This window comes from Lissotriton helveticus, chromosome 5_1 (genome assembly GCF_964261635.1).
Source record: "Lissotriton helveticus chromosome 5_1, aLisHel1.1, whole genome shotgun sequence".
Classification (NCBI taxonomy): Eukaryota; Metazoa; Chordata; class Amphibia; order Caudata; family Salamandridae; genus Lissotriton; species Lissotriton helveticus.
Genome location: NC_136065.1, coordinates 86310078 through 86322628, shown reverse-complemented (window position 1 = coordinate 86322628; position 12551 = coordinate 86310078). Strand labels below are relative to the sequence as shown.

At 49.3% G+C, this 12551-nt stretch overlaps 1 protein-coding gene across 1 annotated transcript; it reads right to left on the bottom strand.

Moving 5' to 3' along the window:
* Positions 1–7142: 7142 nt before the first annotated feature.
* Positions 7143–9752, bottom strand: LOC144754180 (heat shock 70 kDa protein-like). The gene has a single exon (XM_078641762.1). It carries the CDS (start codon positions 9442–9444, stop codon positions 7507–7509), a length of 1938 nt encoding a protein of 645 aa, XP_078497888.1. The 5' UTR covers positions 9445–9752; the 3' UTR covers positions 7143–7506.
* Between the last annotated feature and the right edge of the window lie 2799 nt (positions 9753–12551).

Below are 12551 nucleotides of genomic sequence, written 5' to 3'. Positions count from 1 at the left end.
GACATATCTCTGCGTCGGTGCTTCCCATTGATGGAAGACTTCCATGACAGATTCTACATAATATTTTACAGTGTCCATAACCCACTTTCGTGCTAAACGATTCAATGAGTCTCTCTCTTGATAGTCAGGCAGTCGACTTCGCAACTGTCTGCGTTCCATGTTAGGGGTCGTAGTAGGCGACCCGAAAAGAGGCGAGAAAAGGTTAGTGACAGTGCTGGCCATTTTCTGCCGAATGGAAGGTGAAACTGAAGGAAGAACGGGTGGAAAAACGGGGTGAGACAAGGCAGGGGCAGAGGCAATAGCAGAGGAGACATCAGGGGAAATAGAAGGAGCGCTAGGCAAAGTCGTAGGAGGCATAGGCGGAGCAGATGTGGTCGGTGAGCCTTGAGGAGGCTGCACCAGAGAAGTATGAGCCAGCTGAAGAGTAGCTGGTGGGTGCTGTAGAGAAGCAGGAGGCAATGCAATTACAGGTTGCGCAACTAAAGGTTGCGGAGGTGCCGTAGCATTCTGTGCATAGGGGGGTGGTGAACTTAACAGGTGTGACATTAATTGGTCTTTTTCATGCTCTTTTGCTGCATCTTGCTTAAGACGCGGCAAAACTGGATAGCATTTATCTATTACCATTTTACGTTGCCTGTGCAACTGCTCACTCATCTGCTCTTCTTCATTGTCTTTAAACTGTATAGCAGCTTGCATTACTGAAAGTCACCCTTCTCTCTTATTTTTCTTAGCTAATTTGATTTCTTTTTGCTTGGCTTCTTTACGCCATAGGCGGAAAGAGTCAAACATTGCCGGCCGGGCTTTCTTTTTGAACAGTTTAACTTCAAGGTTATCTAAGATTTCGGTGTCAAAGCTACCATATTGGGGCCATTTTAAAACACCATCTTTTCTGGTGTATTTGATCCACACTTCATTGTATGTGATGGGGCCTACCCCATGTTTCACATATAACTCGTAAGTTGGAGTTCCAACCGGAGGAACCGGACACGAGTCCTCCAATCAGGAGTTAGGGGAGAGGGGTTGGCCTAACGGCTAAGGCGCTCGACCTCGGACCTGGGGATCTGGGTTCGAGTCTCGGTAACGACGCCAAAAACCCCCTGTGATTCTGGGCAAATCACTTAATCTCCCCGTGCCTAAAAAATGAAAGTGTGTCCTCATGTAAGTAACTGGTGCTATGTGAAGCGCTCTGATAACTGATTCGGTTCGGTTCTAGTTCGCGCTATATAAAACTCCGAAAAAAAAAAGGAGTCCCTATTATTACCACCAAGACAAAACAAATTTCCAAGTCTAAGACTAGGCATCTTCGCTCTCTAGTCTAGTTCCAAACTTCGAAGGATTATCGATTACGATAGTCCTTGTGAATACACAAGTCCCTCGGTTTTGGTGCTTGCAAGTACCAACAAAACTATCCCAAAGGATACCCAAAACTAAGAACCACTAAGGACTGGGAGACGCTCCACTTATACTTAACTGAAATATTGATGACTTCACCAGAAGACTCGTCTCAGTGTTTCGCTCTACCAAACTTCAAGGGTCCAAATCAGGGCGATAGCCAGGGCAGCAGTCCTTCGTAGCCGTCGGGAAGCGGGGAACCTCGCAGCAAAGACCTTCGGACCACGTCGACATGCAGGGGTCGTTGAAGTGGTTGGCCGTCCTCCGGAATTCCACACGAAGCTCCTCACGAACCTCTGGCTGGGCTGGTACCACTGGAATCGCCCCAAACGTTGGGCGCCAATTGAGGTACTGGGTTTTCTTAAGAACCGGCACAGAACCGGTAACCCAGCGGTGTCAGGGTACACCCAGAGACCTCGAGTTCTTCCTGATTCAGACCTACAGAAAACTCAGAGTCTTCTAGGTGAAGTCAAGGATCGATTTTATTGGCTGCAACCAAGGTAACAAGTGTCCTAGAAGTACAACACACGGGGAGTATATTCTCAGGAGACTGCTCGAATTTACAAAGTCAGGCTTCTCTCTTTATACAGAATATTCGGCTTCAGGCAAACATTCTTCGAATTTGTAGTATATCATTTACAGGTTTTGGTTACAAAAGAAAAGCAGAGTCATGATGACATGTACATATTTCACGTCGTGCTGCCCATAACAAATCACCTGGCAAGGCCCAACATTTCATCAGAAATCGCTGGACCCCCCCCAAAAAAAGGGGCACCTCCCCATCATAAAGAAAATAAAGAAAAGGAGTGGAGACAGATGTGAGCGAGATACGGCAGGTGTGCGCGCTGAAATGGTTTTATGGCTTGTTGAGCCTTGATGCTATCTTGCTCGGCCACTGGGAGGGGAACTGACCTAACGAGTTTGGCCTGGGGCAATGGTTCCAACTTGTATAGGTCAAAGAAAAGTCGATTAAGGAGTATGTGTCCTTGCTGAATTGAATTCAGCTGGATTAAGGCCTATGTAAAGGGCAACACACAAAATGGCTGCCATATACAAAATGGAAGCCAAGGGTTCAAGGTACAAGTGACGATTTCGAGGTGAAACCATCACTCGAATGCGATGAAAATGCTTGTGCATAATGTACTCGTCATTCTCGGTCTTTTGATACCAAATTTGTCATGTTTCGGAGAGCTTTAATTCTCGAGTCCAAAACGATTATACGAATCCAGAATTTTCAGAACCACAAGTGGCAGGGACTAGCTTCTTCCATTGTCCCTTCATAAAGGAGCACTTGCTTGTCACAGGTCTATCAGCTGCTATATTTAATTGAAATGGAATCAGTGAGTGGTCTGACCATACTAACGGTAATGGCGCCTCTACCACCACATTGTTAATATTGGAGAATGTTAAATCAAGCATATGGCCCGCTCTGTGCGTAGGGCCCTCGTTGATGAGTCTTAGATTGGCTGCATTTAATGTTGACCTCAGTATTTCTGCAGGGACACAATCCTCCCTATCCATATGGATATTAAAATCCCCTACAGCGAGAAATTGAGGATAAAGGAGGGAGCTCTGAACAATAGTATCCATCAGAGTGGTCAGGCTGGGATCCTCCCCACCAGGAGGGCGGTATATAACTAGTCCAGCTAGGGATAGGTGAGGTCCCACCTGAAAACAAAAATGTAACCCCTCCAGTCCCAGAATAGTAGTGGGGGCGGAAGAAGTAAGTGTGAGCTGCTCTTTAAATATGACAGCCACACCCCCACCTCTTTTTGCGCCCATCCAATTGGAGAAACATATTTTATACCCGAGGGGTACTGCCAGCGCGATGGTGGTCATATTGTCCTCATTGAGCCAAGTTTCTGTTAAAAACAAAGCATCCCACTGATGTCCTTCCAGTAGCAGCCAGATATCATCTGCCTGCTTGACTAGAGATCTACAATTCAGAAGGCCAGCTCTGAGACCTCTGCTAATTGGTGGCTTGGGTTTAGAAAACCCCTCAACCCTCATGGCGTCCATCGCTCCCAATGATAACCCACAAGCCCCACAATCATGAGGGAGGGCGGCAGTCTCCAGGTCAGTCCTATGCGCGCAGTCGACAGCCGTGGTGTTAAAAGACCACAGGATTTCCCGCGACCACACAATCCTACCCATATATGCATCATCACTGCCAGCATGCCTGGCCCCAGCCGCGGTCTGGTCGCGGACGGGCGCAGACGGGCTTGCCTTAGGCGCGCCTTCGGCGCGCAAACGGCGCGCCCGCTGCGCCCGTCCGCTGCGCGTCCGGAAGATGCACATGTTAAATAGGTAGTAGGGAGGAGGGGCGTGGCCTGATGGTAGTGGGCGTGGCCTGTGTGTCCCGGGGAATGGCGGCAACACAAGAAAGTATCCCGCGACAGCGTTCTAAACCGCTTCGCGGTGGTGCCCAAGGGAGAGTGAAGGTAAATATTGTTTAAAATCACAACAAATACACAGCAAATACACTCAAAGTTTTAAAATTATGCGATGCGTCTCTCCCGGCTTCCGCCTCAGGAGGTCAAAGGTGTTCTGGATCGCGCTAGTGTTCAGCGCGCTCTAAACACCCTGATTTAGGGGGCGTGGCCTGATGGTAGTGGGCGTGGCCTGTGTGTCCCGGGGAATGGCGGCAATACGAGAAAGTATCCCGTGACAGCGTTCTAAACCGCTTTGCGGTGGTGCCCAAGGGAGAGTGAAGGTAAATATTGTTTAAAATCACAACAAATACATTATCCTGCCTCGTTCCTCTGCCTCTTCCATCATCCTGCCTCGTTCCCTCCCTCCTCCATCATCCTGCCTCGTTCACTCCCTCCATCATCCTGCCTCGTTCACTCCCTCCTCCATCATCCTGCCTCGTTACCTCCCTCCTCCATCATCCTGCCTCGTTACCTCCCTCCTCCATCATCCTGCCTCGTTACCTCCCTCCTCCATCATCCTGCCTCGTTCACTCCCTCCTCCATCATCCTGCCTCGTTCCTCTCCCTCCTCCATCATCCTGCCTCGTTCACTCCCTCCTCCATTATCCTGCCTCGTTCCTCTGCCTCTTCCATCATCCTGCCTCGTTCCCTCCCTCCTCCATCATCCTGCCTCGTTCACTCCCTCCTCCATCATCCTGCCTCGTTCACTCCCTCCTCCATCATCCTGCCTCGTTACCTCCCTCCTCCATCTTCCTGCCTCGCTCCTTCCCTCCTCCATCATCCTGCCTCGTTACCTCCCTCCTCCATCATCCTGCCTCATTACCTCCCTCCTCCATCATCCTGCCTCATTACCTCCCTCCTCCATCATCCTGCCTCGTTCACTCCCTCCTCCATCATCCTGCCTCGTTCCTCTCCCTCCTCCATAATCCTGCCTCGTTCACTCCCTCCTCCATTATCCTGCCTCGTTCACTCCCTCCTCCATCATCCTGCCTCGTTCCTCTGCCCTCCTCCATCATCCTGCCTCGTTCCTCTCCCTCCTCCATCATCCTGCCTCGTTCACTCCCTCCTCCATCTTCCTGCCTCGTTCCTTTGCCCTCCTCCATCATCCTGCCTCGTTCACTCCCTCCTCCATCATCCTGCCTCGTTCACTCCCTCCTCCATCATCCTGCCTCGTTCACTCCCTCCTCCATCTTCCTGCCTCGTTCACTCCCTCCTCCATTTTCCCTGGATCTCATCTTCTCTGGATCTCTTCTCCTTCCCTTGCCTGTCCTCACCGTCTTCTTGTGTTCTCTAGGACCATCTTTGGTCCTCTTTTGGGAGGCAGTTTATGAGCCAGCAAGACCAGAGGAAGTCGCCCGAGTGTGGTGACTCTGGTAGGGTTGGGTTTGTACCCAGCCACCACTGGTGACTCCACAAAATGTGCTGGAAAGCCAAGCAAGATTCTGGCCAATCAAAACACCTGCATAATGTGCATTCACACCACACTCTGCTAGAAAGGACTACATGACCCACAATTCCCCAGGGATGTTGAGACTCATGGTAGTGGCAGAAATCAATGTGAGTGGTTCACTGGGATTGGGGGACACACCACTGATCTCCCCCTTACTAACACTGTACCCGTTTTCAGACCCCGTCTATACCCGCATGTACCGCGGTATTATTTTTCATGTGCAGCATTGTCTGTGCACAGAGAAAACATTAACATTCCTTTCTATAAGATAAATCACATAGCAAACCTTGATTTATTACATCTTATTGTGTTCTGAGTCTCTAACCCCACACCACCTCTCGGAGGAAGCCTCGGACTTCTCTGCTTTACTACCCTGAACTCCCGGAGTGTCCTTCCCTTTCTGGCCTCTGACACTCTGCTCTCTGACCCTACAGCCGCTGTTCTGTTTTTATTACCTGGGTCCCCTACAACCTTCTGCTCTCTGACCCTATAGCAGCTGCTCTGTTTGTACTCCTGTGTACTCCTACAACCCTCTACTTTCTCAACCCTACAGCAGCACTTCTGTTTGTACTCCCCGGGTCCCCTTTAACCTTCTGCTTTCTGACCCTACAGCACCTGTTCAGTTTGTACTTCCCCGGTCCCCTTCACAACCTTCTACTTTGTGACCCTACAGCAGCTGTCCTGTTTGTACTCCGCGTCCCCTACAACCTTCTGCTCTCTGATGCTCCCCTTTTACTCTCAGACCCCTCCAGCTATTTACACACAACTGTGCTCACTTGTTGATGCTCCCCTTCTCTACAGCTGCCACCTAGGTCCCCTGCTCCCCCTTCTACTCTCCAATCCCTCCAGCCTCCTGCACACTAAGGCCTCTGTTTCTGAACTTCTGCCCTCCTTGTTCTCTGGGGATTCCCTCCTCCCCCTCAAATGTTTCCAACCTCTTGCATTTCTTGGCTGCTGTATGACGCCCACTCTCCCTTCCTTCTGGTCTCTTCGACTCTTTGCATACCCCATGTGTTGTAGATACCCTCATATTTTTTGAATCTCGAGTTCTTAAAACACTGGTTGCTTGATTCCCCCTTTTCTTTATTTTGCTTTTTGTACCAGCCATACTGCCCCAACACCTTCTTAGACTACACACACCTGCTGCCTCCATCCCTTGTGCTTTTTGTCTGCTCTACCACCCCACCTGCTCTCTGACCCATCCATCCTGGCTAGACTATCTGGATCCGGACACCTTTCTCATCTAGGATGCCCCAGCTACACTTGTGCACCTGTACACTATTAGGGTTTTAATAACACTCATCTTTGCCACCACGTGAACATCTTGTTGATTTACTGTCTTTTCTGTACCTATTTTAGAGGATAAAATAGTGTAAATCAAATAATCAAGAAACGCTTGGCACTGTGCCGACGTTAAATGGAAAACCACTGCAAGTTCCGCAGCATGTGTAAACACGTGTAGATCATGAATACGTTTTTGTATCGGTTTTATAATAACTCCATGTGTTTAATGCTGTTGTTCCCACACATATTGTGTACTCCTAAAATGCTTCCATCATTCTGTGTGGCCTCTTCCCACACTATTCGCCACCCCTAAATAGTAATGTGCACTTTCCTTTGATCTCGCCCTATTTGAGTTGTCATCCGTACTATACAGGACAAACATGTTCTGTAGTTGGTTTTGGTGATATATAGGACACTGCATTAGCCACAAACCTAAACAGGACTCAAACCCCCCACACCCTCTCCCAATTACAAGACAAGTGGCACCTATGCAATATTTTACACGTTCCAATTTCACAATAGCACACACTCTCCCCGACCCATTACACACTAACCAAGGTAAATTACAACTAGAGACAATGTTGATCAGTTTACTCATTTTAATACAAAAATAAAATATAAACATATATTTGAGCAATATGGGCTTTATAAAAGTTAGCAATAAGATTAAAATAAATTAAAATTCTCATTGTGACACAAACACATTAGCTGCAGAGAGCACAGCATTTATTCAGTCCATGTGGCCATAGAATTTTCTGAATGACCTAGAAAAGTCTGTTAAGGGCCAGAAGTCTGTTTAATCCACTTTCTCGATTAGTGTGTCCATAGGAAGAGCACATTGTTGTCTTCGATTAATCTACCTCCTCAATGGAGGGGCCATGCGAAGAGTCCATTATTGTCCACAGATAAACCACCTCCTCAATGGTGGGACCATGAGAAGAGTCCATTATTAATCCACCTCCTCAATGGTGGGTCCAGTGCTGGAGCTCCCTTGGCGGGCCTGAGATCCACAGCTCGCACCAGGCATTCCCCCAGACATCCCGCCCTGGTAGAGTTTGGTGATGATGGGATTACAGACCTTCTCCAGCTCTTTCTGCTGGTGCTCATATTCCTCCTTCTCTGCCAGCTGGTTGCTCTCCAACCAGGAGATGGTCTGGTTACACTTGTCCACTATCTTCTTCCGTTCATCTTCGCTGATCTTGTCTTTAAGTTTGTCATCCTCCACTGTACTCTTCATGTTGAAGGCGTAGGACTCCAGTGCATTCTTGGCAGAGACCTTCTCTCTCTGGGCTTCATCATCTGCTTTGTACCGCTCAGCCTCCTGCAACATCCTCTCAATCTCCTCTTTGCTCAGCCGCCCCTTGTCGTTGGTGATGGTGATCTTGTTCTGTTTGCCTGAACTCTTGTCCACAGCAGAGACATTCAGGATACCGTTAGCATCTATGTCAAAGGTCACCTCAATCTGTGGTACACCACGAGGGGCTGGTGGGATTCCGCTTAGATCAAATTTCCCTAGAAGATTGTTGTCCTTGGTCATGGCTCTTTCACCCTCATACACTTGGATCAGGACACCAGGCTGGTTGTCAGAGTAGGTGGTGAAGATCTGGGTTTGCTTGGTTGGGATGGTGGTGTTACGCTTGATAAGGACAGTCATCACACCACCTGCAGTCTCAAGCCCCAGTGAGAGAGGTGCTACATCCAGGAGGAGCAGGTCCTGCACATTCTCAGACTTATCACCCATCAGTATAGCAGCTTGCACTGCTGCACCGTAGGCCACAGCCTCGTCTGGGTTGATGCTTTTATTCAGTTCTCTGCCATTGAAAAAGTCCTGCAGCAGTTTCTGGATTTTGGGAATGCGGGTTGATCCTCCTACAAGCACAACTTCATGGATCTGAGCTTTGTCCAGCTTGGCATCTCTCAGAGCTTTCTCCACAGGATCAAGGGTTCCTCTGAAGAGGTCAGCACACAGCTCCTCAAAGCGAGCTCTGGTGATGGAAGTGTAGAAATCAATGCCTTCGAACAGCGAATCAATCTCAATGCTGGCCTGAGTGCTGGAAGACAGGGTTCTCTTGGCTCTCTCACAAGCAGTTCTCAGCCTCCTGACGGCCCTCTTGTTCTGGATAATGTCCTTCTTGTGCTTTCTCTTGAATTCCTCAATGAAGTGACTAACCATGCGGTTGTCAAAGTCTTCACCTCCCAGGTGGGTGTCTCCAGCTGTAGCCTTGACTTCAAAGATGCCATCATCAATAGTTAGAATGGAAACATCAAAGGTACCTCCACCCAGGTCAAAGATCAGGACATTGCGCTCTCCCCTGCCGCTCTTGTCCAGACCATAGGCGATGGCTGCTGCTGTGGGCTCATTGATGATCCTCAGCACATTCAGGCCAGCGATCACCCCTGCATCTTTAGTGGCCTGCCTCTGGGAGTCGTTGAAGTAAGCAGGCACCGTGATGACGGCATTGGAGACTGGGTGGCCCAGGTATGCCTCAGCGGTCTCCTTCATCTTGGTCAGCACCATGGAAGACACCTCCTCAGGGGAGAAAGTCTTGTTCTCTCCTTTGTACTCCACCTGCACCTTGGGCTTCCCACCATCGCTCACCACCTTGAAGGGCCAGTGCTTCATGTCCGCCTGCACCACCGCGTCATCAAACTTCCTGCCAATCAGTCTCTTGGCATCAAAGACGGTGTTCTGGGGGTTGAGGGCCACCTGGTTCTTGGCGGCGTCTCCGATGAGCCTCTCCGTGTCTGTGAAGGCCACATAGCTGGGGGTGGTGCGGTTGCCCTGGTCGTTGGCGATGATCTCCACCTTGCCATGCTGGAAGACGCCCACGCAGGAATAGGTGGTGCCCAGGTCGATGCCGATAGCGACGCCCTTGGGTGCAGACATCTTCAGGTTTGGGGGGTTCTGGGGAGGCTCTTGTCAGGTTCTTGCCTTTAGGCTTCTTTCGGCGGCGATGAAAGAAACGTCTCTCAGCTCTGTTCAGTGACGTCTCTCCTCACTGGTGATGGAAACGGCGTCTCGGCTGCTGTTCTGTGACTGGTCTTCTCACTGGTGATGGAAGCGGCTCCTCCGGTCGTTCCTCTCTGTCTTCTCTCCTCACAGGTGATGGAAGCGGCTCCTCTAGTCCTTCCTCTCTGTCTTCTCTGTTCTCCGGCTCGGATCTGACAGCGTCCCTCACCGGCTCCTGTATTTATTCTCCAGCAGCCGCATACACCAAGTAGCCACGCGCAGTGGAACACGCCCTGCGACCAATCACAACTTCAGGATTATCATACAGCTAGATATTTCCCGAAGTTTCCGCTCTATTGCCCAATCAGGAGAGGCCTGGGCGGTGCGAACAGAGCAGCTTCTGGAAGGCTCTCGTATTTGTCAGACCTGCTGGCCAATCAAAATGCAGCCCTTCCAAGAGCCTTCGAGAAATGCCCAGCACCGTGGAGGCTCGGCACACCACAGCCAATCAGAGAGGAGGAGGTGTTGTTGATGTAAATGATTCTGTCAGCAGTCCCAGGAATGTTCCAGATGTTTCTTTGCTGTCACCACTGGCGGGGTATGGAAAGGGCGAGAAACCAGGGACCCGCGCCATGAACGCAGACAATGAAAACAGCTCCAGGCTCTATAATTCTGCCTTTAAAAAATGGTTCGAATCACGAAAGTGGAGGCAATATATTCACTCACGGATTTACATCACTGCCGGGTAATGCATTGCTCACCATTGTGAATTGGAAGCAAGAAGTGCATTAAAAGAACACATTTTTCCGTGCCCTCTTTTCCAGTTGCCTCCGTCATGCGAATACTGACTCCACATACTGTATCAGGCCTGTAGTGTCGTCACAAGTGAACTGCATCTTGGAACCTGTAGTGCGGGCGCAGCTTCTGCATTAAGCAAGATAAAAACGGATTAAAAAAAATTATAGCCGAGAGCAGTGAAGGCAATCCGATCCCACCCCAGCAAGATGTGAATCCTTTGGGTGAAAGGAAACTGTGTTCTGGGGGCCAGTGGTTAGGTTAGCGGGAGTCCGATGGGGACTCATGGTGAAACCTAGAGTCTGTGCACCAGAATCCTGAGCCCAGGCAATGAGAGAATTCAGGCAACGTTACTTGTGAACGGCTGCTGTCTGCAGCACTCACACAGGTCAAGAGTCACATTGTGGGTCAAGGGGCTCCCGGGCTCTCCTGCTCCTCCAGCCTGGACGGAAGGACCGAGCAGAGCTCTAGGCTCTCAGTGGGGCAAACAGGTATCACGCTGGGGTTCAGCGATGAAGAGGGCCTAGCACTGTTCAGGGAAGGATAGTCTTCCCCTGGGCCAAACGCAGGGCTCGCTGCCGTCCGCCGTTCAGTCTCTGCTGCTACACCGCGGTACTTGACGGTGTTTGGACAAAATATCGAAAACACCAATATCGGGGGACAGAATATCATATCAAAAATATCGAGGACAAGAATATTGTTTCAAAGATAGCGAGGCCCAAAATATCGTGTCAAAAATATATCGAGGACCAGAATATTGTGAAGGTCAAGTGTAGTTTTACTGTATATATCTCCACATATATGTACCTTGATGATATATTATCTTCAAGGTACGTAGATCTGGAGCTAAGAATAGTACATTTATACTTACCTGTTTGCACTTACCTACTTGATATGTGTGTCCTTTATATTTTTGACACGATATTTGTGTTTCCTAAATTCTGTCACTGATCCATGCTTGGCCACTGGGCTGGGGAGTCCTCTTCTAGGGAGCCCCCTTCTGCCAGAGTACCTTGTGTACCACTTCCTGGTTAAAAATAGTTCTCATCTCTCAAGAGACAGCACTCCTAGCAGGATACAAGACTTCTCAGGTGTGTGTTCAACCGGAAGGGAAGCCGGAAATCGGGGATCCTCACGCTGGAGATCAATGGTATCTTGGATACGTGGCTGTGTCCACCTCCTTGGTCAAGAGTCTCCTGGCACACTGTCCTGGTCTTCCATCGAATGTTTATGCCCCTTTGGCGCTGCCTCTCTCTTTATTGTGGTTTGGGGTGTTTCAGAATCAAGGGCTGAAGCTGGGTGTGTCTTGACTGTGAATATAAAACAATGGTACACGAGGGAGAGGTTTGTTCTACCTAACAACTACACTAACACTACACAGCAGCCCTTCAGATGAATAAAGCAAGGAGGAGGAGCTAGGGCTGCCTCTACACTTCCAATGACTAGCTGCCCCTTACTATCTCTTCACTGGGGCATAGGGAGAGGGTTCCAGGGCCCTCTACCAAATCAGAAAAGTATCTGTGCTGACCAACCTCAACTCCAAATAGTCAACCATTCACACATACACAGGGATCCACAAGGGATTTCTGTTCACAGTTCAGCACACACACACAAACTCAACATATTTTTTATTGTGTTTTATAGAGCGCGAACTTGACCCGTGAGGGTATCAAAGCGCTTTACATGGTATACAGTGCTACAAATAAGAAAAGTTTAAATTGCAGAAATATACAAGATCAACATGTAAGTTTACAATCACGAAGAAAGTTTGTAATCGCGCAGGACCCTTAAGTTCTCGGAGTAAGGAGTTGGTGATCTGGGAAAGCAGTAGTCTTGGATTAGTCAGGCAATGCAGTGGTTGCGAGTATGCCTTAGACGAGAAATTTACCCATGAGAAAGGTTTTGGCCTCGTTTTTGAAATGTGCTAGAGAAGGGATTCTTCTGATGGCAGGTGGGAGAGAGTTCCAAATTCTTGGTGCTGCTCCGGTGAACGCCCTGTTGTATTGTATTGTATTGTATGTCGCTTTTGTAAAGGGCATGGTTACCAGGAGGCCTCCCAGCGCTGAGATTGAATAATACACTGAGGGGGAAGGGGGGGGGGGGGGGGGAATGAGGGATCATTTAGGAAAGAGGAAGGTTTTCAGTGTTTTCCGGAAGCGGAGGTGGCCAGATTCGGTACGTTGTTGCAGAGGGAGGGAATTCCAATGTGAGGCTGCATTCACCGAGAAGCGGCTGCCTCCGGTGCGAGC